The 27,983-nt window shown below is 70.0% G+C and overlaps 1 protein-coding gene across 1 annotated transcript; it reads right to left on the bottom strand.

Annotated features, from left to right (window-relative positions):
• Positions 1-5: 5 nt before the first annotated feature.
• On the bottom strand, positions 6-27,898 carry EPPK1 (epiplakin 1). Its single transcript, XM_087864514.1, has 4 exons — positions 27,835-27,898; positions 8,163-22,620; positions 1,554-8,057; positions 6-1,461 (listed from the first exon to the last, which is right to left on the bottom strand). Exons 2-4 carry the CDS (start codon positions 22,566-22,568, stop codon positions 421-423), a joined length of 21,951 nt encoding a protein of 7,316 aa, XP_087720640.1. The 5' UTR covers positions 22,569-22,620; positions 27,835-27,898; the 3' UTR covers positions 6-420.
• Positions 27,899-27,983: the final 85 nt, after the last annotated feature.

Below are 27,983 nucleotides of genomic sequence, written 5' to 3'. Positions count from 1 at the left end.
GAGAATATCTTCGAAATGTGTGGGAATGCATTTAATGAAAATAGGAAAACAACAATTGGATGTATACGCTACAGTGAAATAAGCCAAAAAACCTGGAAAAAAAAGGAAAGACGTCTTAAATCTATGCAACAGAAGTCAACCAATATCCACCACGGAGATACACACAGATGATAATTTCACCAGTAAAAATTCCACGTCATATACATATGAATGTCATGGAGGCGCACATACACATCTTTCCACAACTTGGGAAACATGGTGACACTGGAAGGAAAAGGGAAATTATTGGACTGTCAGGAGATTTACATATAAAAAAAGGGGCAGTGAATAAACACACACACGGAATGTTTCGCGATTGCTGAACTACTGCAGTATGCTTTAAAACAAACCCAAAGTGACAATAGGAGAGACCATGCTACCTCAATGGACAGGAAGAAGTAAGAGGCCGGTCTCTGGGTCTACAGTAGCTCTCTGCAGGAGCTCCATGTAAGTGAGGTTCTCGTGCGTGTTGGGGTCGAAGAAGCCCTTGGTGTCGTCGCTCGGGTCCGCCAGGACGCGGCTCATCTCCTCGTCGAAGTAGCCGCGCTGGTAGGCCACGTCCACGGGCACGCGGTGGCTGTGCACCGGGTCGATGATGCCGCCCGTGGCGATCTGGGCCTCCAGCAGGCGGATGCCGTGGTCGCGGACGATGAGGTCCTTCTTCATGGCCTGGAACAGGGAGATCTGCTCCCCGGTGTAGGGGTCGGTGTAGCCGGTGACGGCGCGCTCCGCCGACAGCAGCTTCTCCTGGATCTCGCCGCCCACCACGCCCGCGGCCACCGCCTCCTCCACGGACAGCCTCTGGTTGCGCACGGGGTCGATGACGAAGCCGGTGGCCGCCTGCGCCTCCAGCAGCACCAGGGCCGTGCCGGGCCGCAGGACGCCCTTCCACATGGCCTGGTAGATGCTCATCTTCTCCTGCCGCCCGGGCTCGTCCTTGGCGGGCACCAGCACGCCCGCGATGCAGCTCGTGCCCTGCAGGTAGCGCTTGACCGAGTCCATCTCCGTCACCTCCTGCAGGGTCTTGGTGCCCTGGGCCAGGTCCCGCAGGGTCTCGGGGCCCAGGATCCCGGACGTGTGCAGCTCGGAGGCGGACACCTGGCGCCTCAGGCCCCGGAAGGACACCTTGCTCAGCCGCTCCTCCGCCTCCTCGATGGCCCGGGTGAGGACGGCGACCAGGGCGGGCACGGCCAGGGCGCCGGCCGCGTGCTGGGCCAGGAGCTCGTCCCGGCGGGCCCGGCTCAGGTAGGACGAGAAGAGGACCTCCCACACGGAGGGCCGCTGCCCCCGGAACTGCCCGGCGTGCACCTCCATGGTGGCCGCACGCAGAGCCTGCTCCTGGGGGCCGCCGGCAGCGGCGGGCTCGGCACCGCCCTCGCCCCCGCCCTCGCCCCCGCCCCCGCCCTCGCCCCCGCCCTCGCCCTCGCCCCCCGCCCTCGCCCTCGCCCCCACCCTCGGCCTGGCCCTCGGCCTGGCCCGGGGAGGGCCCCGCGTCGCCGTCCGAGCCCCCGCGCCCGGCTGGCCGGGCCTCCTGCGGGCCGCGGGCGGCACCCCGCTGCACGCGCTCGGTCCCCGCCGGCCGCCTCCGCCTCCTCGATGATGGTGGTCAGCCTGCGGGTCAGCGCCGGCAAGCCCAGCGTCCCCGAGCCGAAGCCGGCCAGCAGCTGCTCCCGCGTGGCGCCGCTCACGTAGCCGGAGGCCAGCACGTCCCACACGGGCACCGCCGGCCCCCGCAGGCGGCCCACCTTGACCTCCATGGTGGCGGCACGCAGGGCCCCGCGGGGGTCCGGGGGGGCCGGGCGCGGGCTCCCGTCGTCGGCGCGGGCCAGCTGCGAGGTCAGGGCGGCGCCCACCTCCTGCACGGTCAGCGCGCCCGCCCGGTACCTGCCCAGCAGGTCCTGCCGCAGGCCCTCGGGCACCTCGCGGTAGAACAGGAGCTCCCAGACGGAGACGCTCTGGCCCTGGAGGACGCCGGGGCCCGGCGCCACGCGGGCCTCACGCAGGGCGCCGCGCAGCTCCTCGCTCAGCTGGTGCACGGCGGAGCCCCGGCCGGCCAGCTGCAGCATGTAGAGCCCCGTCTCGGGGTCGAGCACGCAACGGCGCAGCAGCTGCACGTAGGTGAGGTTCTCGTGCGTGTTGGGGTCGAAGAAGCCCTTGGTGTCGTCGCTCGGGTCCGCCAGGACGCGGCTCATCTCCTCGTCGAAGTAGCCGCGCTGGTAGGCCACGTCCACGGGCACGCGGTGGCTGTGCACCGGGTCGATGATGCCGCCCGTGGCGATCTGGGCCTCCAGCAGGCGGATGCCGTGGTCGCGGACGATGAGGTCCTTCTTCATGGCCTGGAACAGGGAGATCTGCTCCCCGGTGTAGGGGTCGGTGTAGCCGGTGACGGCGCGCTCCGCCGACAGCAGCTTCTCCTGGATCTCGCCGCCCACCACGCCCGCGGCCACCGCCTCCTCCACGGACAGCCTCTGGTTGCGCACGGGGTCGATGACGAAGCCGGTGGCCGCCTGCGCCTCCAGCAGCACCAGGGCCGTGCCGGGCCGCAGGACGCCCTTCCACATGGCCTGGTAGATGCTCATCTTCTCCTGCCGCCCGGGCTCGTCCTTGGCGGGCACCAGCACGCCCGCGATGCAGCTCGTGCCCTGCAGGTAGCGCTTGACCGAGTCCATCTCCGTCACCTCCTGCAGGGTCTTGGTGCCCTGGGCCAGGTCCCGCAGGGTCTCGGGGCCCAGGATCCCGGACGTGTGCAGCTCGGAGGCGGACACCTGGCGCCTCAGGCCCCGGAAGGACACCTTGCTCAGCCGCTCCTCCGCCTCCTCGATGGCCCGGGTGAGGACGGCGACCAGGGCGGGCACGGCCAGGGCGCCGGCCGCGTGCTGGGCCAGGAGCTCGTCCCGGCGGGCCCGGCTCAGGTAGGACGAGAAGAGGACCTCCCACACGGAGGGCCGCTGCCCCCGGAACTGCCCGGCGTGCACCTCCATGGTGGCCGCACGCAGGGCCTGCTCCTGGGGGCCGCCGGCAGCGGCGGGCTCGGCGCCGCCCTCGCCCCCGCCCTCGCCCCCGCCCTCGCCCTCGCCCCCACCCTCGGCCTGGCCCTCGGCCTGGCCCGGGGAGGGCCCCGCGTCGCCGTCCGAGCCCCCGCGCCCGGCTGGCCGGGCCTCCTGCGGGCCGCGGGCGGCGCCCCGCTGCACGCGCTCGGTCCCGCCGGCCGCCTCCGCCTCCTCGATGATGGTGGTCAGCCTGCGGGTCAGCGCCGGCAAGCCCAGCGTCCCCGAGCCGAAGCCGGCCAGCAGCTGCTCCCGCGTGGCGCCGCTCACGTAGCCGGAGGCCAGCACGTCCCACACGGGCACCGCCGGCCCCCGCAGGCGGCCCACCTTGACCTCCATGGTGGCGGCACGCAGGGCCCCGCGGGGGTCCGGGGGGGCCGGGCGCGGGCTCCCGTCGTCGGCGCGGGCCAGCTGCGAGGTCAGGGCGGCGCCCACCTCCTGCACGGTCAGCGCGCCCGCCCGGTACCTGCCCAGCAGGTCCTGCCGCAGGCCCTCGGGCACCTCGCGGTAGAACAGGAGCTCCCAGACGGAGACGCTCTGGCCCTGGAGGACGCCGGGGCCCGGCGCCACGCGGGCCTCACGCAGGGCGCCGCGCAGCTCCTCGCTCAGCTGGTGCACGGCGGAGCCCCGGCCGGCCAGCTGCAGCATGTAGAGCCCCGTCTCGGGGTCGAGCACGCAACGGCGCAGCAGCTGCACGTAGGTGAGGTTCTCGTGCGTGTTGGGGTCGAAGAAGCCCTTGGTGTCGTCGCTCGGGTCCGCCAGGACGCGGCTCATCTCCTCGTCGAAGTAGCCGCGCTGGTAGGCCACGTCCACGGGCACGCGGTGGCTGTGCACCGGGTCGATGATGCCGCCCGTGGCGATCTGGGCCTCCAGCAGGCGGATGCCGTGGTCGCGGACGATGAGGTCCTTCTTCATGGCCTGGAACAGGGAGATCTGCTCCCCGGTGTAGGGGTCGGTGTAGCCGGTGACGGCGCGCTCCGCCGACAGCAGCTTCTCCTGGATCTCGCCGCCCACCACGCCCGCGGCCACCGCCTCCTCCACGGACAGCCTCTGGTTGCGCACGGGGTCGATGACGAAGCCGGTGGCCGCCTGCGCCTCCAGCAGCACCAGGGCCGTGCCGGGCCGCAGGACGCCCTTCCACATGGCCTGGTAGATGCTCATCTTCTCCTGCCGCCCGGGCTCGTCCTTGGCGGGCACCAGCACGCCCGCGATGCAGCTCGTGCCCTGCAGGTAGCGCTTGACCGAGTCCATCTCCGTCACCTCCTGCAGGGTCTTGGTGCCCTGGGCCAGGTCCCGCAGGGTCTCGGGGCCCAGGATCCCGGACGTGTGCAGCTCGGAGGCGGACACCTGGCGCCTCAGGCCCCGGAAGGACACCTTGCTCAGCCGCTCCTCCGCCTCCTCGATGGCCCGGGTGAGGACGGCGACCAGGGCGGGCACGGCCAGGGCGCCGGCCGCGTGCTGGGCCAGGAGCTCGTCCCGGCGGGCCCGGCTCAGGTAGGACGAGAAGAGGACCTCCCACACGGAGGGCCGCTGCCCCCGGAACTGCCCGGCGTGCACCTCCATGGTGGCCGCACGCAGAGCCTGCTCCTGGGGGCCGCCGGCAGCGGCGGGCTCGGCGCCGCCCTCGCCCCCGCCCTCGCCCCCGCCCTCGCCCCCACCCTCGCCCTCGCCCCCGCCCTCGCCCTCGCCCCCACCCTCGGCCTGGCCCTCGGCCTGGCCCGGGGAGGGCCCCGCGTCGCCGTCCGAGCCCCCGCGCCCGGCTGGCCGGGCCTCCTGCGGGCCGCGGGCGGCACCCCGCTGCACGCGCTCGGTCCCGCCGGCCGCCTCCGCCTCCTCGATGATGGTGGTCAGCCTGCGGGTCAGCGCCGGCAAGCCCAGCGTCCCCGAGCCGAAGCCGGCCAGCAGCTGCTCCTGCGTGGCGCCGCTCACGTAGCCGGAGGCCAGCACGTCCCACACGGGCACCGCCGGCCCCCGCAGGCGGCCCACCTTGACCTCCATGGTGGCGGCACGCAGGGCCCCGCGGGGGTCTGGGGGGGCCGGGCGCGGGCTCCCGTCGTCGGCGCGGGCCAGCTGCGAGGTCAGGGCGGCGCCCACCTCCTGCACGGTCAGCGCGCCCGCCCGGTACCTGCCCAGCAGGTCCTGCCGCAGGCCCTCGGGCACCTCGCGGTAGAACAGGAGCTCCCAGACGGAGACGCTCTGGCCCTGGAGGACGCCGGGGCCCGGCGCCACGTGGGCCTCACGCAGGGCGCCGCGCAGCTCCTCGCTCAGCTGGTGCACGGCGGAGCCCCGGCCGGCCAGCTGCAGCATGTAGAGCCCCGTCTCGGGGTCGAGCACGCAACGGCGCAGCAGCTGCACGTAGGTGAGGTTCTCGTGCGTGTTGGGGTCGAAGAAGCCCTTGGTGTCGTCGCTCGGGTCCGCCAGGACGCGGCTCATCTCCTCGTCGAAGTAGCCGCGCTGGTAGGCCACGTCCACGGGCACGCGGTGGCTGTGCACCGGGTCGATGATGCCGCCCGTGGCGATCTGGGCCTCCAGCAGGCGGATGCCGTGGTCGCGGACGATGAGGTCCTTCTTCATGGCCTGGAACAGGGAGATCTGCTCCCCGGTGTAGGGGTCGGTGTAGCCGGTGACGGCGCGCTCCGCCGACAGCAGCTTCTCCTGGATCTCGCCGCCCACCACGCCCGCGGCCACCGCCTCCTCCACGGACAGCCTCTGGTTGCGCACGGGGTCGATGACGAAGCCGGTGGCCGCCTGCGCCTCCAGCAGCACCAGGGCCGTGCCGGGCCGCAGGACGCCCTTCCACATGGCCTGGTAGATGCTCATCTTCTCCTGCCGCCCGGGCTCGTCCTTGGCGGGCACCAGCACGCCCGCGATGCAGCTCGTGCCCTGCAGGTAGCGCTTGACCGAGTCCATCTCCGTCACCTCCTGCAGGGTCTTGGTGCCCTGGGCCAGGTCCCGCAGGGTCTCGGGGCCCAGGATCCCGGACGTGTGCAGCTCGGAGGCGGACACCTGGCGCCTCAGGCCCCGGAAGGACACCTTGCTCAGCCGCTCCTCCGCCTCCTCGATGGCCCGGGTGAGGACGGCGACCAGGGCGGGCACGGCCAGGGCGCCGGCCGCGTGCTGGGCCAGGAGCTCGTCCCGGCGGGCCCGGCTCAGGTAGGACGAGAAGAGGACCTCCCACACGGAGGGCCGCTGCCCCCGGAACTGCCCGGCGTGCACCTCCATGGTGGCCGCACGCAGGGCCTGCTCCTGGGGGCCGCCGGCAGCGGCGGGCTCGGCGCCGCCCTCGCCCCCGCCCTCGCCCCCGCCCTCGCCCTCGCCCCCACCCTCGGCCTGGCCCTCGGCCTGGCCCGGGGAGGGCCCCGCGTCGCCGTCCGAGCCCCCGCGCCCGGGTGGCCGGGCCTCCTGCGGGCCGCAGGCGGCGCCCCGCTGCACGCGCTGGGTCCCGCCGGCCGCCTCCGCCTCCTCGATGATGGTGGTCAGCCTGCGGGTCAGCGCCGGCAAGCCCAGCGTCCCCGAGCCGAAGCCGGCCAGCAGCTGCTCCTGCGTGGCGCCGCTCACGTAGCCGGAGGCCAGCACGTCCCACACGGGCACCGCCGGCCCCCGCAGGCGGCCCACCTTGACCTCCATGGTGGCGGCACGCAGGGCCCCGCGGGGGTCCGGGGGGGCCGGGCGCGGGCTCCCGTCGTCGGCGCGGGCCAGCTGCGAGGTCAGGGCGGCGCCCACCTCCTGCACGGTCAGCGCGCCCGCCCGGTACCTGCCCAGCAGGTCCTGCCGCAGGCCCTCGGGCACCTCGCGGTAGAACAGGAGCTCCCAGACGGAGACGCTCTGGCCCTGGAGGACGCCGGGGCCCGGCGCCACGCGGGCCTCACGCAGGGCGCCGCGCAGCTCCTCGCTCAGCTGGTGCACGGTGGAGCCCCGGCCGGCCAGCTGCAGCATGTAGAGCCCCGTCTCGGGGTCGAGCACGCAACGGCGCAGCAGCTGCACGTAGGTGAGGTTCTCGTGCGTGTTGGGGTCGAAGAAGCCCTTGGTGTCGTCGCTCGGGTCCGCCAGGACGCGGCTCATCTCCTCGTCGAAGTAGCCGCGCTGGTAGGCCACGTCCACGGGCACGCGGTGGCTGTGCACTGGGTCGATGATGCCGCCCGTGGCGATCTGGGCCTCCAGCAGGCGGATGCCGTGGTCGCGGACGATGAGGTCCTTCTTCATGGCCTGGAACAGGGAGATCTGCTCCCCGGTGTAGGGGTCGGTGTAGCCGGTGACGGCGCGCTCCGCCGACAGCAGCTTCTCCTGGATCTCGCCGCCCACCACGCCCGCGGCCACCGCCTCCTCCACGGACAGCCTCTGGTTGCGCACGGGGTCGATGACGAAGCCGGTGGCCGCCTGCGCCTCCAGCAGCACCAGGGCCGTGCCGGGCCGCAGGACGCCCTTCCACATGGCCTGGTAGATGCTCATCTTCTCCTGCCGCCCGGGCTCGTCCTTGGCGGGCACCAGCACGCCCGCGATGCAGCTCGTGCCCTGCAGGTAGCGCTTGACCGAGTCCATCTCCGTCACCTCCTGCAGGGTCTTGGTGCCCTGGGCCAGGTCCCGCAGGGTCTCGGGGCCCAGGATCCCGGACGTGTGCAGCTCGGAGGCGGACACCTGGCGCCTCAGGCCCCGGAAGGACACCTTGCTCAGCCGCTCCTCCGCCTCCTCGATGGCCCGGGTGAGGACGGCGACCAGGGCGGGCACGGCCAGGGCGCCGGCCGCGTGCTGGGCCAGGAGCTCGTCCCGGCGGGCCCGGCTCAGGTAGGACGAGAAGAGGACCTCCCACACGGAGGGCCGCTGCCCCCGGAACTGCCCGGCGTGCACCTCCATGGTGGCCGCACGCAGAGCCTGCTCCTGGGGGCCGCCGGCAGCGGCGGGCTCGGCGCCGCCCTCGCCCCCGCCCTCGCCCCCGCCCTCGCCCCCGCCCCCGCCCTCGCCCTCGCCCCCGCCCTCGCCCTCGCCCTCGCCCCCGCCCTCGCCCTCGCCCCCACCCTCGGCCTGGCCCGGGGAGGGCCCCGCGTCGCCGTCCGAGCCCCCGCGCCCGGCTGGCCGGGCCTCCTGCGGGCCGCGGGCGGCACCCCGCTGCACGCGCTCGGTCCCGCCGGCCGCCTCCGCCTCCTCGATGATGGTGGTCAGCCTGCGGGTCAGCGCCGGCAAGCCCAGCGTCCCCGAGCCGAAGCCGGCCAGCAGCTGCTCCTGCGTGGCGCCGCTCACGTAGCCGGAGGCCAGCACGTCCCACACGGGCACCGCCGGCCCCCGCAGGCGGCCCACCTTGACCTCCATGGTGGCGGCACGCAGGGCCCCGCGGGGGTCCGGGGGGGCCGGGCGCGGGCTCCCGTCGTCGGCGCGGGCCAGCTGCGAGGTCAGGGCGGCGCCCACCTCCTGCACGGTCAGCGCGCCCGCCCGGTACCTGCCCAGCAGGTCCTGCCGCAGGCCCTCGGGCACCTCGCGGTAGAACAGGAGCTCCCAGACGGAGACGCTCTGGCCCTGGAGGACGCCGGGGCCCGGCGCCACGTGGGCCTCACGCAGGGCGCCGCGCAGCTCCTCGCTCAGCTGGTGCACGGCGGAGCCCCGGCCGGCCAGCTGCAGCATGTAGAGCCCCGTCTCGGGGTCGAGCACGCAACGGCGCAGCAGCTGCACGTAGGTGAGGTTCTCGTGCGTGTTGGGGTCGAAGAAGCCCTTGGTGTCGTCGCTCGGGTCCGCCAGGACGCGGCTCATCTCCTCGTCGAAGTAGCCGCGCTGGTAGGCCACGTCCACGGGCACGCGGTGGCTGTGCACCGGGTCGATGATGCCGCCCGTGGCGATCTGGGCCTCCAGCAGGCGGATGCCGTGGTCGCGGACGATGAGGTCCTTCTTCATGGCCTGGAACAGGGAGATCTGCTCCCCGGTGTAGGGGTCGGTGTAGCCGGTGACGGCGCGCTCCGCCGACAGCAGCTTCTCCTGGATCTCGCCGCCCACCACGCCCGCGGCCACCGCCTCCTCCACGGACAGCCTCTGGTTGCGCACGGGGTCGATGACGAAGCCGGTGGCCGCCTGCGCCTCCAGCAGCACCAGGGCCGTGCCGGGCCGCAGGACGCCCTTCCACATGGCCTGGTAGATGCTCATCTTCTCCTGCCGCCCGGGCTCGTCCTTGGCGGGCACCAGCACGCCCGCGATGCAGCTCGTGCCCTGCAGGTAGCGCTTGACCGAGTCCATCTCCGTCACCTCCTGCAGGGTCTTGGTGCCCTGGGCCAGGTCCCGCAGGGTCTCGGGGCCCAGGATCCCGGACGTGTGCAGCTCGGAGGCGGACACCTGGCGCCTCAGGCCCCGGAAGGACACCTTGCTCAGCCGCTCCTCCGCCTCCTCGATGGCCCGGGTGAGGACGGCGACCAGGGCGGGCACGGCCAGGGCGCCGGCCGCGTGCTGGGCCAGGAGCTCGTCCCGGCGGGCCCGGCTCAGGTAGGACGAGAAGAGGACCTCCCACACGGAGGGCCGCTGCCCCCGGAACTGCCCGGCGTGCACCTCCATGGTGGCCGCACGCAGGGCCTGCTCCTGGGGGCCGCCGGCAGCGGCGGGCTCGGCGCCGCCCTCGCCCCCGCCCTCGCCCCCGCCCTCGCCCTCGCCCCCACCCTCGGCCTGGCCCTCGGCCTGGCCCGGGGAGGGCCCCGCGTCGCCGTCCGAGCCCCCGCGCCCGGCTGGCCGGGCCTCCTGCGGGCCGCGGGCGGCGCCCCGCTGCACGCGCTCGGTCCCGCCGGCCGCCTCCGCCTCCTCGATGATGGTGGTCAGCCTGCGGGTCAGCGCCGGCAAGCCCAGCGTCCCCGAGCCGAAGCCGGCCAGCAGCTGCTCCCGCGTGGCGCCGCTCACGTAGCCGGAGGCCAGCACGTCCCACACGGGCACCGCCGGCCCCCGCAGGCGGCCCACCTTGACCTCCATGGTGGCGGCACGCAGGGCCCCGCGGGGGTCCGGGGGGGCCGGGCGCGGGCTCCCGTCGTCGGCGCGGGCCAGCTGCGAGGTCAGGGCGGCGCCCACCTCCTGCACGGTCAGCGCGCCCGCCCGGTACCTGCCCAGCAGGTCCTGCCGCAGGCCCTCGGGCACCTCGCGGTAGAACAGGAGCTCCCAGACGGAGACGCTCTGGCCCTGGAGGACGCCGGGGCCCGGCGCCACGCGGGCCTCACGCAGGGCGCCGCGCAGCTCCTCGCTCAGCTGGTGCACGGCGGAGCCCCGGCCGGCCAGCTGCAGCATGTAGAGCCCCGTCTCGGGGTCGAGCACGCAACGGCGCAGCAGCTGCACGTAGGTGAGGTTCTCGTGCGTGTTGGGGTCGAAGAAGCCCTTGGTGTCGTCGCTCGGGTCCGCCAGGACGCGGCTCATCTCCTCGTCGAAGTAGCCGCGCTGGTAGGCCACGTCCACGGGCACGCGGTGGCTGTGCACCGGGTCGATGATGCCGCCCGTGGCGATCTGGGCCTCCAGCAGGCGGATGCCGTGGTCGCGGACGATGAGGTCCTTCTTCATGGCCTGGAACAGGGAGATCTGCTCCCCGGTGTAGGGGTCGGTGTAGCCGGTGACGGCGCGCTCCGCCGACAGCAGCTTCTCCTGGATCTCGCCGCCCACCACGCCCGCGGCCACCGCCTCCTCCACGGACAGCCTCTGGTTGCGCACGGGGTCGATGACGAAGCCGGTGGCCGCCTGCGCCTCCAGCAGCACCAGGGCCGTGCCGGGCCGCAGGACGCCCTTCCACATGGCCTGGTAGATGCTCATCTTCTCCTGCCGCCCGGGCTCGTCCTTGGCGGGCACCAGCACGCCCGCGATGCAGCTCGTGCCCTGCAGGTAGCGCTTGACCGAGTCCATCTCCGTCACCTCCTGCAGGGTCTTGGTGCCCTGGGCCAGGTCCCGCAGGGTCTCGGGGCCCAGGATCCCGGACGTGTGCAGCTCGGAGGCGGACACCTGGCGCCTCAGGCCCCGGAAGGACACCTTGCTCAGCCGCTCCTCCGCCTCCTCGATGGCCCGGGTGAGGACGGCGACCAGGGCGGGCACGGCCAGGGCGCCGGCCGCGTGCTGGGCCAGGAGCTCGTCCCGGCGGGCCCGGCTCAGGTAGGACGAGAAGAGGACCTCCCACACGGAGGGCCGCTGCCCCCGGAACTGCCCGGCGTGCACCTCCATGGTGGCCGCACGCAGAGCCTGCTCCTGGGGGCCGCCGGCAGCGGCGGGCTCGGCGCCGCCCTCGCCCCCGCCCTCGCCCCCGCCCTCGCCCTCGCCCCCGCCCTCGCCCTCGCCCCCGCCCTCGCCCTCGCCCCCACCCTCGGCCTGGCCCTCGGCCTGGCCCGGGGAGGGCCCCGCGTCGCCGTCCGAGCCCCCGCGCCCGGCTGGCCGGGCCTCCTGCGGGCCGCGGGCGGCACCCCGCTGCACGCGCTCGGTCCCGCCGGCCGCCTCCGCCTCCTCGATGATGGTGGTCAGCCTGCGGGTCAGCGCCGGCAAGCCCAGCGTCCCCGAGCCGAAGCCGGCCAGCAGCTGCTCCTGCGTGGCGCCGCTCACGTAGCCGGAGGCCAGCACGTCCCACACGGGCACCGCCGGCCCCCGCAGGCGGCCCACCTTGACCTCCATGGTGGCGGCACGCAGGGCCCCGCGGGGGTCCGGGGGGGCCGGGCGCGGGCTCCCGTCGTCGGCGCGGGCCAGCTGCGAGGTCAGGGCGGCGCCCACCTCCTGCACGGTCAGCGCGCCCGCCCGGTACCTGCCCAGCAGGTCCTGCCGCAGGCCCTCGGGCACCTCGCGGTAGAACAGGAGCTCCCAGACGGAGACGCTCTGGCCCTGGAGGACGCCGGGGCCCGGCGCCACGTGGGCCTCACGCAGGGCGCCGCGCAGCTCCTCGCTCAGCTGGTGCACGGCGGAGCCCCGGCCGGCCAGCTGCAGCATGTAGAGCCCCGTCTCGGGGTCGAGCACGCAACGGCGCAGCAGCTGCACGTAGGTGAGGTTCTCGTGCGTGTTGGGGTCGAAGAAGCCCTTGGTGTCGTCGCTCGGGTCCGCCAGGACGCGGCTCATCTCCTCGTCGAAGTAGCCGCGCTGGTAGGCCACGTCCACGGGCACGCGGTGGCTGTGCACCGGGTCGATGATGCCGCCCGTGGCGATCTGGGCCTCCAGCAGGCGGATGCCGTGGTCGCGGACGATGAGGTCCTTCTTCATGGCCTGGAACAGGGAGATCTGCTCCCCGGTGTAGGGGTCGGTGTAGCCGGTGACGGCGCGCTCCGCCGACAGCAGCTTCTCCTGGATCTCGCCGCCCACCACGCCCGCGGCCACCGCCTCCTCCACGGACAGCCTCTGGTTGCGCACGGGGTCGATGACGAAGCCGGTGGCCGCCTGCGCCTCCAGCAGCACCAGGGCCGTGCCGGGCCGCAGGACGCCCTTCCACATGGCCTGGTAGATGCTCATCTTCTCCTGCCGCCCGGGCTCGTCCTTGGCGGGCACCAGCACGCCCGCGATGCAGCTCGTGCCCTGCAGGTAGCGCTTGACCGAGTCCATCTCCGTCACCTCCTGCAGGGTCTTGGTGCCCTGGGCCAGGTCCCGCAGGGTCTCGGGGCCCAGGATCCCGGACGTGTGCAGCTCGGAGGCGGACACCTGGCGCCTCAGGCCCCGGAAGGACACCTTGCTCAGCCGCTCCTCCGCCTCCTCGATGGCCCGGGTGAGGACGGCGACCAGGGCGGGCACGGCCAGGGCGCCGGCCGCGTGCTGGGCCAGGAGCTCGTCCCGGCGGGCCCGGCTCAGGTAGGACGAGAAGAGGACCTCCCACACGGAGGGCCGCTGCCCCCGGAACTGCCCGGCGTGCACCTCCATGGTGGCCGCACGCAGAGCCTGCTCCTGGGGGCCGCCGGCAGCGGCGGGCTCGGCACCGCCCTCGCCCCCGCCCTCGCCCCCGCCCCCGCCCTCGCCCCCGCCCTCGCCCTCGCCCCCGCCCTCGCCCTCGCCCCCACCCTCGGCCTGGCCCTCGGCCTGGCCCGGGGAGGGCCCCGCGTCGCCGTCCGAGCCCCCGCGCCCGGCTGGCCGGGCCTCCTGCGGGCCGCGGGCGGCACCCCGCTGCACGCGCTCGGTCCCGCCGGCCGCCTCCGCCTCCTCGATGATGGTGGTCAGCCTGCGGGTCAGCGCCGGCAAGCCCAGCGTCCCCGAGCCGAAGCCGGCCAGCAGCTGCTCCTGCGTGGCGCCGCTCACGTAGCCGGAGGCCAGCACGTCCCACACGGGCACCGCCGGCCCCCGCAGGCGGCCCACCTTGACCTCCATGGTGGCGGCACGCAGGGCCCCGCGGGGGTCCGGGGGGGCCGGGCGCGGGCTCCCGTCGTCGGCGCGGGCCAGCTGCGAGGTCAGGGCGGCGCCCACCTCCTGCACGGTCAGCGCGCCCGCCCGGTACCTGCCCAGCAGGTCCTGCCGCAGGCCCTCGGGCACCTCGCGGTAGAACAGGAGCTCCCAGACGGAGACGCTCTGGCCCTGGAGGACGCCGGGGCCCGGCGCCACGCGGGCCTCACGCAGGGCGCCGCGCAGCTCCTCGCTCAGCTGGTGCACGGCGGAGCCCCGGCCGGCCAGCTGCAGCATGTAGAGCCCCGTCTCGGGGTCGAGCACGCAACGGCGCAGCAGCTGCACGTAGGTGAGGTTCTCGTGCGTGTTGGGGTCGAAGAAGCCCTTGGTGTTGTCGCTCGGGTCCGCCAGGACGCGGCTCATCTCCTCGTCGAAGTAGCCGCGCTGGTAGGCCACGTCCACGGGCACGCGGTGGCTGTGCACCGGGTCGATGATGCCGCCCGTGGCGATCTGGGCCTCCAGCAGGCGGATGCCGTGGTCGCGGACGATGAGGTCCTTCTTCATGGCCTGGAACAGGGAGATCTGCTCCCCGGTGTAGGGGTCGGTGTAGCCGGTGACGGCGCGCTCCGCCGACAGCAGCTTCTCCTGGATCTCGCCGCCCACCACGCCCGCGGCCACCGCCTCCTCCACGGACAGCCTCTGGTTGCGCACGGGGTCGATGACGAAGCCGGTGGCCGCCTGCGCCTCCAGCAGCACCAGGGCCGTGCCGGGCCGCAGGACGCCCTTCCACATGGCCTGGTAGATGCTCATCTTCTCCTGCCGCCCGGGCTCGTCCTTGGCGGGCACCAGCACGCCCGCGATGCAGCTCGTGCCCTGCAGGTAGCGCTTGACCGAGTCCATCTCCGTCACCTCCTGCAGGGTCTTGGTGCCCTGGGCCAGGTCCCGCAGGGTCTCGGGGCCCAGGATCCCGGACGTGTGCAGCTCGGAGGCGGACACCTGGCGCCTCAGGCCCCGGAAGGACACCTTGCTCAGCCGCTCCTCCGCCTCCTCGATGGCCCGGGTGAGGACGGCGACCAGGGCGGGCACGGCCAGGGCGCCGGCCGCGTGCTGGGCCAGGAGCTCGTCCCGGCGGGCCCGGCTCAGGTAGGACGAGAAGAGGACCTCCCACACGGAGGGCCGCTGCCCCCGGAACTGCCCGGCGTGCACCTCCATGGTGGCCGCACGCAGAGCCTGCTCCTGGGGGCCGCCGGCAGCGGCGGGCTCGGCGCCGCCCTCGCCCCCGCCCTCGCCCCCGCCCTCGCCCTCGCCCCCGCCCTCGCCCTCGCCCCCGCCCTCGCCCTCGCCCCCACCCTCGGCCTGGCCCTCGGCCTGGCCCGGGGAGGGCCCCGCGTCGCCGTCCGAGCCCCCGCGCCCGGCTGGCCGGGCCTCCTGCGGGCCGCGGGCGGCACCCCGCTGCACGCGCTCGGTCCCGCCGGCCGCCTCCGCCTCCTCGATGATGGTGGTCAGCCTGCGGGTCAGCGCCGGCAAGCCCAGCGTCCCCGAGCCGAAGCCGGCCAGCAGCTGCTCCTGCGTGGCGCCGCTCACGTAGCCGGAGGCCAGCACGTCCCACACGGGCACCGCCGGCCCCCGCAGGCGGCCCACCTTGACCTCCATGGTGGCGGCACGCAGGGCCCCGCGGGGGTCCGGGGGGGCCGGGCGCGGGCTCCCGTCGTCGGCGCGGGCCAGCTGCGAGGTCAGGGCGGCGCCCACCTCCTGCACGGTCAGCGCGCCCGCCCGGTACCTGCCCAGCAGGTCCTGCCGCAGGCCCTCGGGCACCTCGCGGTAGAACAGGAGCTCCCAGACGGAGACGCTCTGGCCCTGGAGGACGCCGGGGCCCGGCGCCACGTGGGCCTCACGCAGGGCGCCGCGCAGCTCCTCGCTCAGCTGGTGCACGGCGGAGCCCCGGCCGGCCAGCTGCAGCATGTAGAGCCCCGTCTCGGGGTCGAGCACGCAACGGCGCAGCAGCTGCACGTAGGTGAGGTTCTCGTGCGTGTTGGGGTCGAAGAAGCCCTTGGTGTCGTCGCTCGGGTCCGCCAGGACGCGGCTCATCTCCTCGTCGAAGTAGCCGCGCTGGTAGGCCACGTCCACGGGCACGCGGTGGCTGTGCACCGGGTCGATGATGCCGCCCGTGGCGATCTGGGCCTCCAGCAGGCGGATGCCGTGGTCGCGGACGATGAGGTCCTTCTTCATGGCCTGGAACAGGGAGATCTGCTCCCCGGTGTAGGGGTCGGTGTAGCCGGTGACGGCGCGCTCCGCCGACAGCAGCTTCTCCTGGATCTCGCCGCCCACCACGCCCGCGGCCACCGCCTCCTCCACGGACAGCCTCTGGTTGCGCACGGGGTCGATGACGAAGCCGGTGGCCGCCTGCGCCTCCAGCAGCACCAGGGCCGTGCCGGGCCGCAGGACGCCCTTCCACATGGCCTGGTAGATGCTCATCTTCTCCTGCCGCCCGGGCTCGTCCTTGGCGGGCACCAGCACGCCCGCGATGCAGCTTGTGCCCTGCAGGTAGCGCTTGACCGAGTCCATCTCCGTCACCTCCTGCAGGGTCTTGGTGCCCTGGGCCAGGTCCTCCAGCACGTCCTTGCTGATGATGTCTGCGTGGAAGAGTTCTGATGCGGTGATTTGTTTTCGGATCCCTGGGAACCATAGTTGTTTCCTGCTTTTTTCCTTTTCCTGTATTATTTGTAAAATAATTTTTACTACCCTCTCCAGTGCCTGTGCCAGGTGTGTTTTGTAGTCGTTCACCAACTGGAGTTTCATCTCCTGGGTCACATACTCAGAGTTGAGCAGCTCCCACACTGATGGCCTCTGGTCCTTGTATCTCCCCACTGGGACCTGCACCTGCTCGGCCTCCAGCGCCCTCCTCGTTGCCTCGTCGACATAGGCAGAGGGTTGGCGGTCCCTGACTACCGGGAAGAGAGCCCACCCCGTCCCTGGGTCTTCCTGGCTCCTCTCCTTTAGCTGTTGGTACGTGACCCTCTCCTGAGTGTTTGCATCCACAAACCTTCTGTTCATGTGCTTCTGGTCGGCAATGAGTGGGTACGTGTCCCGGTGCAGACAACCACGTGTGTAAGCCACATCCAGCGGGAGTCTGTGGTGGCGTACGGGGTCGATGATGCCCCCTGTAGCCACCTGCACCTCCAGCCGTTTCAGTGCATCCCCTCTTTGCACGAACTTTCTCTGCATGGCCTGGAACAGGGAGATCGTGTCTCCCGTGGTTGGGTCTCTGTAGCCTCGGGCAGCCTTCTCAGCATCCAGAAGCATTGCGTGCAGCTCCTCACCCACCAGGCCCTCAGCCACGGCCTGCTGCACCGGGAGCTTCTTCCGGCTGCAGGGATCCAGCATGAACCCCGTGGCTGCCTGGGCCTCCAGCAGCTGAGCCGCAAACCCCATAGGGATGAGTCCTTTCCTGCTGGCCTCGTAGAAGCTCATCGCCTCTTGGGTAGAGGATATAGTCACCCCTGCAATGCAGCCACTACCTTCCAAATAGGTCCTCACGTGCGCCAGCCTGCTTAGATCCTGCCCCCCAGATTCCTCCCTGGGCAGGGCATCCAGGGTCCTCTTATCAATGATTCCAGAGTTGAAGAGCTCTGTAGCTGTCACCTCTCCACAGATGCCTGATACCTTTATGCTTTGGTATTGCTTCTCTGTTTCTCCCACTGTAGCAGTGACGATCTCCAACAGCTGCTCTAGGGATAGATTCCGGGCTCTGTACTCCTGGATAAGCTCCCGTTTCCTTTCCTCTGTGAAGTACTGAGAGGACAGCAGGTCCCAGAAGGAGACCGTCTGATTGGCAAACCTCCCCACGTGCATTTTCGTAGTTTGGGACTGCAGAAGTTGCCTTGTGGCTCCATCAATATAAATGTAGGTCTCTCCTTTCTTCACGATCTGTAACATGTAGAGCCCGGTCTCGGGGTCCTCCACGCAGCGCTCCAGCAGCTCCATGTAGGTGAGGTTCTCGTGCGTGTTGGGGTCGAAGAAGCCCTTGGTGTCGTCGCTCGGGTCCGCCAGGACGCGGCTCATCTCCTCGTCGAAGTAGCCGCGCTGGTAGGCCACGTCCACGGGCACGCGGTGGCTGTGCACCGGGTCGATGATGCCGCCCGTGGCGATCTGGGCCTCCAGCAGGCGGATGCCGTGGTCGCGGACGATGAGGTCCTTCTTCATGGCCTGGAACAGGGAGATCTGCTCCCCGGTGTAGGGGTCGGTGTAGCCGGTGACGGCGCGCTCCGCCGACAGCAGCTTCTGGTAAGTTTCCCTGCCAAACATCCCTGCCGCAAACGCGTCCTCCACGGTCAGCCTCTGGTTGCGCACGGGGTCGATGAGGAAGCCAGTGGCCGCCTGCGCCTCCAGCAGCACCAGGGCCGTGCCGGGCCGCAGGAGACGCCTCCTCAGGGCCTCGGAGATGCTCATCTTCTCCTTCGTGCCCTGGACCAGGACCCCAGCAATGAAGTTGCCTCCCTCCAGGTACCGCCTCACACTGCTCCTCTCCGTCACCTCCTGCACCGTCCTTCTCCCCTGATTCAGCGCGTCCAGCGTCTCCTTATCAATCAGCTGGGACCTGAACAAGTCACTGGCCAACACCAGCTTCCGGAGTCCTCTAAAGGAGGCCTGCGAGGGCTGTCTCTCTGAGGCCTCGACCAGGGCGGTAACTGCCTCGGCCACCTGCCGCAGGGCAGTGGCCCTCCCGGACCGGCAGAGTGCCACCAGCTCCCGCCGTTTGTGGATGTCGACGTACTCTGAGTGCAGCAGGTCCCACAGCGACACGCTGAGACCTTTGAACCTCCCAGTGCCAACAGGCACCTTCATGGCCCTCAGGGCCACCACCAGGTGCTCATCCACCTTCAGCACCATGTCCTGGGCGCATGGCAGCAGCCACAGGCCGGTGTCAGCGTCCAGCACGCAGCGCTCCTTCAGCTGGTTGTACGTCACCTTGTCCTGTGTGCCGGGGTCGAAGAAGAACTTGCTGTCCTTGGCTGCTGAGGTTAGCACCCGGCTGACCTGCTCGTCCAGGAGGCCAAGCCTGCAGGCTGCCGCCTCGGGCAGGTGCACCCCGTGGACAGGGTCCACTGCGCCCCCTGTGGCCAACTGCACCTGTAGGAGGGGGAGGCCCTCACTCTGGGGCACCAGCCCCTTCTCCATGGCCTGCCACAGTGAGAGGGAGGCTCCTGAGTAGGGGTCAGGGTACCCGGCCACGGCCCTCTCGACTTGCTGGAGCTGCTCGAGCAGCACCCCAGCCACCAGGCCGGCCTTGACCGCGCCTTCCACGGATAGCCTCCGGTCGGTCAGAGGGTCAATGAGGGAGCCAGACGCCACTTGCGCCTCCAGCAGCCTTTGCCCCAGGCCCTCAGGCAGGAGGCCGTCCCTCATGGCCTGGCTGATGCTGACCTTGGTCCCCGATGGCTGCAACAGCATGCCGGCTACACAGCCCGTACCCCACAGGCAGGCCTTCACGGCGGGCTGGTCAGCAACGTCGGCAGGTGACCGTGTGCCCTGAGCCAACGCCGCCAGTGTCTCCTGGGTGATGATGCCGGCACGCAGCAGCCAGACGGCAGGAACCTCCCCCCTTGGGCCGGGCACTGTGACGCGAGCCTGCGCCAGGAGCTCAGCTTCATGCACCTGCTTCTGCACCGTTTCCTGCAGCTGCTGAGCGGTGGTCTTCCCCGCCCTGAAGTCCTCCAAGAAGTTCCTCCGCTGTTCGTCGGTGAAGTGGCAAGAGTTCAGGAGCCCCCAGAGGGATGTGCCGTCCTCAGCCCCCTCCGTGGCTTGCAGGGTCTCCTGGATCTGCTCGTCAGTGGGGACAGCAGCAGCCTTCTCTGGCAGCGGCAGGAAGTAAAGGCCAGAAGCCTCGTCCCTCAGACACTGCTCCAGGAGCCGGCCATAGCTGGTGTGTCCCTGGCCATCCGGTGTGGGGAAGGTCTTGGACGAGCTGGACAAGGCAAGCTCCATCTCCTGGTCGATGTAGCCACGCCGGGTGGCCACGGGCATGGGGAGGTGGTGGTGGCCTGTGGGGTCAATGACCCCTCCTGTGGCCACCTGGGCATCCAGGAGGCGGGCAGCCTGCTGTACAGGAACAAGGCCCTTCTTCATGGCCTGGAACAGGGATACCCACTTCCCAGAGAAGGGGTCTCTGACGCCAGTGACGGCGTCCTCCGCCTGCCTCAGCCTGTCGTACAGCTCTGGCCCCACCAGCCTCCTGCGCACGGCCTCATCCACTGAGAGGGTCTCCAGACCGTGGGGGTCGATAATGGCTCCAGTGGCCGCTTGAGCCTCCAGCAGGGCTAGCGCCACGCCCGGACCCAGCAGCTTCTGCTTCATGGCCTCGTAGAGGCTGAGCCGCCGCCTGGAGGGCTGCAGCAGCACGCCGCCCACGGCACCGGAGCCACGCAGGGACGTCTGGACGCTGTCTATGTGGAGGAGGGCCTCGGGGCTCACTGCCCCCTCCAGCACCCGGTCCAGGAGCTCTTGGTCAATGATTCGGTCCTCCCAGAGCTGGTAGGCCGTGACTCGGCCCCGTGGTGCGGGCAGCGGGATGAGCACCCACCTCCCCATCGCTCTGTCCAGTAGCTGTGCCACCTGCTGCAGCGAGAGCCTGTGCTGCCGGTAGTCCCGCAGGACCTGCCTCCGCTGGTCCTCGCCGAAGCATTCGGAGTTGATCAGCTCCCACGCGGAAACCCTCTGTCCCCGGAACCGCCCGTACCTCACAGACAGCAGCAGGCTCTGGAAGGCCTGTCGGGTGGCGCCGTCTACTAGCTGGGGCCGTGAGAGGCTGAGCGGCAGCAGGCGCAGCCCGGTCTCGGGGTCCTCCACGCAGCGCTCCAGCAGCTCCATGTAGGTGAGGTTCTCGTGCGTGTTGGGGTCGAAGAAGCCCTTGGTGTCGTCGCTCGGGTCCGCCAGGACGCGGCTCATCTCCTCGTCGAAGTAGCCGCGCTGGTAGGCCACGTCCACGGGCACGCGGTGGCTGTGCACCGGGTCGATGATGCCGCCCGTGGCGATCTGGGCCTCCAGCAGGCGGATGCCGTGGTCGCGGACGATGAGGTCCTTCTTCATGGCCTGGAACAGGGAGATCTGCTCCCCGGTGTAGGGGTCGGTGTAGCCGGTGACGGCGCGCTCCGCCGACACCAGTTTTGCAAACACATCAGGCCCGATGAGGCCGGCCCTCAGGGCCTCCTCCACAGAGTACCTCCTGTTTTCCTTTGGGTTAAGGAGGAAGCCCGTGGCCACCTGTGCCTCCAGGAGGATGAGGGCTGTGCCGTGCCTGAGAAGCCCCCTCCCACGGGCGTCATAGATACTGAGCCGCTCCTGGGAGCCGGGCAGCAGCACGCCCGCGACGCAGCCGGTGCCCTGCAAGTACCGCTGGACCAAGGCCAGCCTGCCCACCTCCTGGGCTGTGGTCTGTCCTCGTTCCAGCTGCACATACACGTCCTGGTCAATGATCTCTGCTTTCAACAGCTCGTCCGGCGTCACGGGCCCCCTCAGCCCGGCAAACGTGGTCCTGGCGGTGGCTGCGGCCTGCTCAAGGGTGGCCCTTAGCACCGCCGCCAGTTCCTCCACCGAGATGGCGCCTTCCCAGTGCTGCTGGGCCAGTGCTGCCCTCTGCTCCGCGGAGACGGGCTCGGAGAAGAGCAGCTCCCAGAGTGACGTGGGCCGGCCCCGGAACTTGCCCACGGAGACGGTGGCCGTGGCCTCACTTAAAGCCTGCCGGGTGCTGTGGTCAATGAATGGGGGTCCCTGTGGCTCCCCTCCGAGGGCCCCGTCTGAGAGAGGAAGGAAGGCCAGCCCTGTCTCTGGGTCGGTGACGCAGCGGGCCATCAGCTGCCCATAGCCAAGGCTCTCCTGTGTGCTGGGGTCCAGGAAGCCAGTGGCCCGAGAGACACACGGCCACGTCTCTTCGTCCAGGCAGCCGGAGCGCAGGGCGGCCTCCAGGGGCAGCCGGAGCCTGCGGGCTGGACACACTAGCCCACCTGTGGCCAGCTGAGCATCCAGGAGTCGCAGTGCCAGAGCCCTGTCCACCAGCTCCTTCTGCATGGCCTGGAAGAGGGGGACTCGTGTGCTGCTGAAGGGGTCATAGTACCCAGTCACCGCCTGCTCTGCCACCAGGAGCTGTCTGTGGAGCTCTGGGCCGAGCAGGCCTGACCCAACGGCCTCCTCCACCACCAGCCGCTGCCCGGTAGCTGGGTCCACCAGGGTACAGGTGGCAGCCTGAGCCTCCAGCAGCGGGAGCGCAGCACCCATTGGGAGCAGGTGCTCGGTGACGGCCTGGAAGAAGCTCTTCTTGCGGCCAGAGGGCAGCAGGACGACCCCTGCCACGCCGCCCGTGCCCTGCAGGTAGCGCCTCACGTCGGCCCATGCACTCACATCCGACACCGCCAGCTCGCCCTCCTGAAGGCCCCGGGCGGTCTCCCCGTCCAGGACCCCCACCTCCAGCAGCTCTGCCAAGCTCACCGCCCCACCCAGGCTGGGGAAAGTGGTCTTGAGGGGCAGCAGAGCCAGCCCTGTCCTCGGGGCTCTCACGCATCTGCCCAGCAGCCCGCGGTAGGACAGCCACTCTCCTGTGTTGGGGTCCAGGAAGCCAGGGGCACCAGAGCCGGGCTTGCCCTCTGCCAGGCCACGCCACGTCTCCCAGTCCAGGAGGCCCTGCTGGCAGGCCAGCTCTGGGGCCACTCGTGCACCCCGAATGGGATCCACCAGGCCCCCAGTGGCCAGCTGGGCCTCCAGCCAGCTGCACCCCAGTGCTCTATCTATAACCTCCTTCCCGATGGCCTGGAAGAGGGCCAGCTTCCCGCCACCATAGGGATCGGGGTACCCAGTGACTGCCCGCTCCGCAGTCAGCAGCTTTTCCTTTAGCTCCAGGCCTACCAGGCCCTGCTGCACGGCCTCAGACACAGAGAGTAAGTGGCCCTGCGTGGGGTCCACAAGGCCCCCAGTGGCGGCCTGGGCCTCCAGCAGAGCCAGCCCCAGCTCACCGCACAGGAGGCCCTGCTTCATGGCAGTGTAGAGACTCTGGGCCTGGCTGGAGGCCTCCACGTACACCCCAGCGATGCTCTTGGACTGGGGCCCGGAGGGGGTGCTGGTTCCCAGCATGGCCTTCATGGTCTCGGGGATGGCGGTCAGCTCAGTGCTGTTGGTGGCCAGGACATCAAGAGGAGGAGAGGTGTGGCCATCCATCATGCTTGGCCAGTTGTGTAGAATTCACTCACCCAAGATCTGCTGGGTCTGCTCCCTGCAGGGCACACACACAAAGGCTCTGTTAGGGGCCCTGGGATGGCCCAGGCAGGCAGGAAGGGAACAGTCAGGGGTCAATCCCAAACCCTGAATCGGCCTCCAGACACGGCTGGCCCTCCTCAGGGACAGGGTCAGCATCCAAGTGAGGCCCTTTGCCTTGCCCTGTGGGATCCCAGGAGGGACACGAGGAACCTCAGACCAGCAGGGCAGCCTCCAGGATGTGTGGACTCTGTTTTCTCCTGTGGGCCATTCTCTGGCCTCTATCCCAGCCCAGCACCCTCAGGCCCCCTCTCCAGGATCCCGGTGTGGACCGGGCGTGGAGGGACCCGCATGCTCTGAGCAGTCAGCCCTGTGCCACGGGGGCTCTGGCCCCATCTACCCTCACCCGCCACATCCAATTCACACCTTCCAGCCTCACAGGCCTCCCCGTGCTCCCCAGAGCTCTACCCCCCATCCTGCCACCCCTTGGGTTCAGGGACACCAGTACTGTTCCCCCTTCCAGTCACCTCCTCCAACTCCCCATCCTGGACCTTCTGCTCTGGCCTCCATTCCTTCCTAGAACCCCACTGGGCTCCAGGCAGAACCCCCCAGAGTGTCCTCCCTGCCCCCCACAACCCCTGTGCTCTCTGGACTATGGCCTCTGTGTCGGAGGCTCAAGAGAACAAAGACAGTGCTTGTGCGCTGGTCTGGCGGGAGCCGTGGGGATGGCCAAGCACTGGGCTCTGGTCAGCTGGCTCAGAGCCCCAGCAGCCCGGTGGCTGTCCCCTCAGCAGACAGCTGTGTGCCCCACTTCTCGGAGCTGCGGTGACAAGTGCCTTACCTCCCATCCTGTATCACACCTGCACACCAATCTCCCTCACCCACGCCCATCCCCTTCCTGCGGGGTTCAGTCACGTCCCCCAGAAAGAGATGTCCGCGTCCTAACCTCCAGGATCTACAACTCTAGCTTATTTGGGAATAGGGTCTTTGCGCGTGTAACTCAGTTGAGGTCCCATAGTAGGGAGGGCCCTGACGCAAGGGGTGTCTCTAGGGAAGACAGAGGCGCAGGAGAGCGCCCGCAACGTGCCGTCTGGAGCGGTGTGGCCAGAAGCCCAGAGGCAAGGAGGACCGCCAGCCAGTGCCAGGCCGACTCTGGACTCTGGCCCCGTGAGCCTTAAGGGGAGTTTCTGCTGTTCTAAGCCGCCCAGGTTATGGTAATCGTTGGGACAGCCACGCCCCCTCCCTCCTCCGCCCTGTGAACCGGCCCAACCCAGTTTCCACAGAACCACACTTCGCTCCCTGCTGGTGCTGGCCCTCCCCTCAGGAGCCAGACCCCGCCTGCCCTGGCCTCCAAACCAGCTCTCTGCCCGCGCCCCACGCAGACCTCGGTACAAGGCTCAGGCGGCATGTGTGCCTCCACTCCACGGCTCTTGCTAAGGTGACCTTGGACTCTGGCTGCCAAACCCAACAAATGCATTTTGGATCTGACGGCCCCGCATCCAGTCATGGGTGTGCAGCCTTCTCGCTGGTGACAGGGCTCTGCTCCGCCTCCACTTACCCATGAAATCAGGAAGCCCCTCACACTGCCCTCAGTCCCCCACATCTGCATCAGCAGCCCAGCCTGTCCTGGAGTCCCAGAATCATGTGCCCTGCTGCTTGCGGAGGGGACTCAGACTCCCCTGCACCTGCAAACTGCTTGTGCTCTGTGAAGGGTTCTCCCTCATCCACTCTGTCCAGCCGGGGCCCTGAACCCCCTCACACCCTCCCTCGCCCCTGCTGGCCCATCTCACGGCGGTGCCTACGGCCTCCGTGCACCCCTCGGCCTCACACAGCAAGTACTATGGTGCCGCTTAAGTCCACTGTCCTCCAGCCCCGCAGCAGGTGTGGTCAGCAAGTGAAGAGACCTCCATGGGAAGGCCTCCGTGGCCAGGGCTATGCAGGGGACAGCACGGTTCAGCCAGGTGCTGAGCCCCCACTCTCGACAGGACTCAGCCGGGGCTTCGATGACGCACAGATCTGGTAGGGTGGACACTTCCAGGCGCTGCCCAGACCCCACCCGGGACTGAAGGAGGGCTGCAGGCAGATGGCCCCCACTTCTGCCCCCTCGGGAATTGCCTTGCCCTTCCTGGGCCTGCACTGGCTCAGTCCCTCAACTTGGCTTGGGACCCTCCTGCAGGTCCCTGGGGCTGGGTGAAATCCTGCCCCCTTCCCTTCCCATACACAGGTGTAGGGCAGGAGCCTTCTGGACCCCAGCAGCAGCACGCTGCTCAGAAGCGCAGACAGGGGGTGCTGGGACCAGGCAGACACTGAGCCGGGCTTTGGAGGGGCGTGCTGCGGCCTGGCTGGCCATGGGAGCTGGGCTCCAGGAGGGGCCTCAACCCGCCAGCTCTCCGACCTAAGGGGAGAGAAGCATCAGGCATTTGAGACGAGGGCTAGTACGGAGCACACAGTGGAATGGGTGGGGGTGTTGCTTAGCAACGAAGCTTTGGAAGAAGGTCACAAATGGCTGTGAGTGACCAGCTGGGCATCTAAAGCCCATGCGGGCACCTGGGGCTTCGCAGTGACCAGTGAAGAGGCTCTGGTCTCTGCAGTGCAGGGCAGGCTGGGGCAGTGCCGTCGTGGCAGGGGCGCTGCAGGCGAGCCGGAGCACCAGCTCCCAGGTGACCCCGTCCCCCGGGGAGGGGGTGTACTACCTTAAATGTGACGCACCTGTCCCCGTAGATGGACCACATGGGTCCAGGAGCCAAGCGATGGAAGCAGACGTGGCCCCCCACCATCCCTCCGAGGACCCCATTCCCCGTCCCTGCAGCTCTGGGGTCAGTCCCAGAGGATGACAGCTTCTGCCACAGACAGTCCTACTGTGCTGAAGGCCACAGCTGCTACCAGGACATTCTGGCTCCTTGTGTCCAGGACCAAGAGGCCACAAGGGGAGTGACCTGACAGCCAGGAGGAGGCAGCGTCTGTGACAGGGTAGGGGCGGGAGTGTGCTGGCTTCTGGCAGCTAACAGTGTTGCCACCTGAGGGGACCTCAGGGCCGAGGGTTTGTTCACAGCCCAGGGGAACGCCAAGCCCAGCAGATGGGCAGAGGGGGTGTTTGGGGGAGGCTGGGAGTGGCGAGGGGAAGGAGGAGTGGAGCAGAGAGAGGAGGCCCCTGTCCTGTGGGTTTCCCAGGACGAGAAGCCCACCGGTGCACTGGGTGCCGGTGGTGGGTGCAGGGCCGCCCTGACCTCCTTCCAACAGTGAGACTATGTTGTAGGCCGGCCGGCTCCTGCTCCCCGTCTTCCTTCCACAGGGGCCATCCTGAGGCCACTCCTAATGCTCCTGCTGTCAGACGCTGCTCCTAGGACGTGACCTGGACACAGGCTTTGTTGCCCAGCTGCACCGATGACTGGCATGTTTGTTTCAGGACTGCCTTCAGAGGGTCTGTGAGCCCGGCGGAGCCATGCACGGCCCGCACCCAGCCCTGCCCCAGTCCCAGCAGTAGCACCAGGTAACAGGACTACTGGGGTAGTGAGAACAGGGTGCCTTTCCCTCGGCAGGGGACATGGGTGGGGAGAGAAGGGAGGCACCTCACTACCCAGCAAAGGGAGGGAAAGGTTCTGGGCCACGGCGGGGGCAGGAGCAGCCAAGTGAGCAGGGCCATGGGTGGCCCCTGGCCAGGACGCAGGCAGCCAGCCTAGAGCTATGCTAGAGACAGGCTGTGCTGGGGGTGGGGGCAGTGCCAGGCGGGCACTAGACAGGAAAATTAGAGCCAGTACCTGCTCCCGGGAACAGGAGGCTCCAGTTTCCTGCACAAAGGGGATTCATGGTGGGAGGGAGGGGGCTGGGCATCTGACGGAGCAGAAGAGCAGGAAGTGAGGGCGATAGCCAGGGAGGCCCTGTGCCTGCTGCAGCTGGGCCACGCCCCCGTTTGGCTGGCAGTGACCTTGAGCCTGGTATGAGTCTCCTTGGACCCTGCCCCGGTGGGACATGAGGAGGACCCCGGGAGTGGGCACCTGAGTCTGCAGTGGGGACCTTGGGAAGGCAGCTGGACAGAGGGGTCTGCTGCTTGGGAGAGACAGACCAGGGCATGTGACTGGTGTCCAGGGCCTGGGGAGTGGGAGAGAGAGTGGTTTCAAGGGTGGGAGGCCCAGGCAAGCCCAACATCACAGAAGCCAAAAGATTGGTGTCCCAGAGAGGCGGCCACCAGCAGATGTGGGCATGGTGTGTGACGCAAAGGGTTAGTGGCCTTGGGGCTGGGTGAGAGAGGCTGAGCAGATTTTCCGGGAAGGAAAAGGGAATCTGAGAGTGGGGACGACTCTTCCTGGGGCTTCCCTGGAGTGGCCCCATCTCAGGTGGGCCCCAGGCAACAAGGGCAGGAAGGCAATTCCTGAGGAGGGTGAGTCTGCATTCCTTGGGTGTGAGTGGCCATCTGTCACCACCCCTGAAAGTCAGCCCCCCTCTCCAGCCTGGGATGGGATAAGGGCAGAAAGATGGCTGGCTGTCCACCTGAGCCATATCAGGACAGGACTAGGAGGCCAGGCGCCTCAGGCCCACAGAGGGAGGCAGCTGCGGGGAACTGCAGCAAGATCCCGCCCACCTCCGCGGGGCAGAGACCCCGCCCACCATCACGGGGCAGAGACCAAAGGCCATAAAAGTTTGGCATAACAGGAGGGTATAGGGAAGGCAGAGCCCCTCCCGACCCTGCCTCCCAAAGATCTTGAGATGACCCCGCGCAGGAGTCCCTGTGCCCACCCATCCCGACAGCAGGTAGCCCCCCCAACGGACCAGGGCCCCAGCCAGGAGCAGCACCCCCCCTCAATTTGTCAGCCTTGGGCACCACCCACCACCTTGGGCGCCCGACTCACTCCTGCCCCCAGTGTCCGCACCCCCTCCCCACACCGCGCGCTACAAGGTGGGGCACCCCCGGAGAGGCACCTGAGCTGCAGGACCCCGCCCAGAGCCGCACACCAGCCCTGCCGGGAAACCGCTGGGTCGGGGAGGATCCCCGCGGGCGGCATCTCCCACGTCCGTGCTAGTAGCCTGGACCCTCGCCCACCAGGGCTGCGGCGAGGTCAGCGGCCCGGAGCTCAGCCTGCCCGGGGAGAACAGCCGAGCCCGAGCCCAGAGCTCAGGCCGCTCCGCCCACGCAACGCGCCCGCACGCGCCCCCCCAACGCTCCGCGGACCCAAGCCCCGCGCCTCGCAGGAGTTTCGGTTTCGCTCCCCGGCCCGGCCCGGCCTGCGAGTCCCACCTGCCCGCACGGCGCGCCCGGCTCTCGGCACGCAGTCCCTCGCTCGCTGCTCGGTCGGTGCGCCCCGCCGCCAGGATTTAAACGCGCCGCCGGCCCCTCCCCGGCGCGGCCCCGCCCCCGTTGGGGGAGGGGGCGGGGGGCGCACCCCG

Source organism: Ursus americanus, chromosome 9, assembly GCF_024610735.1.
Source record: "Ursus americanus isolate L20-20 chromosome 9, mUrsAme1.1.p, whole genome shotgun sequence".
Lineage (NCBI taxonomy): Eukaryota > Metazoa > Chordata > Mammalia > Carnivora > Ursidae > Ursus > Ursus americanus.
This window is presented reverse-complemented; position numbering and strand designations above follow the sequence as displayed.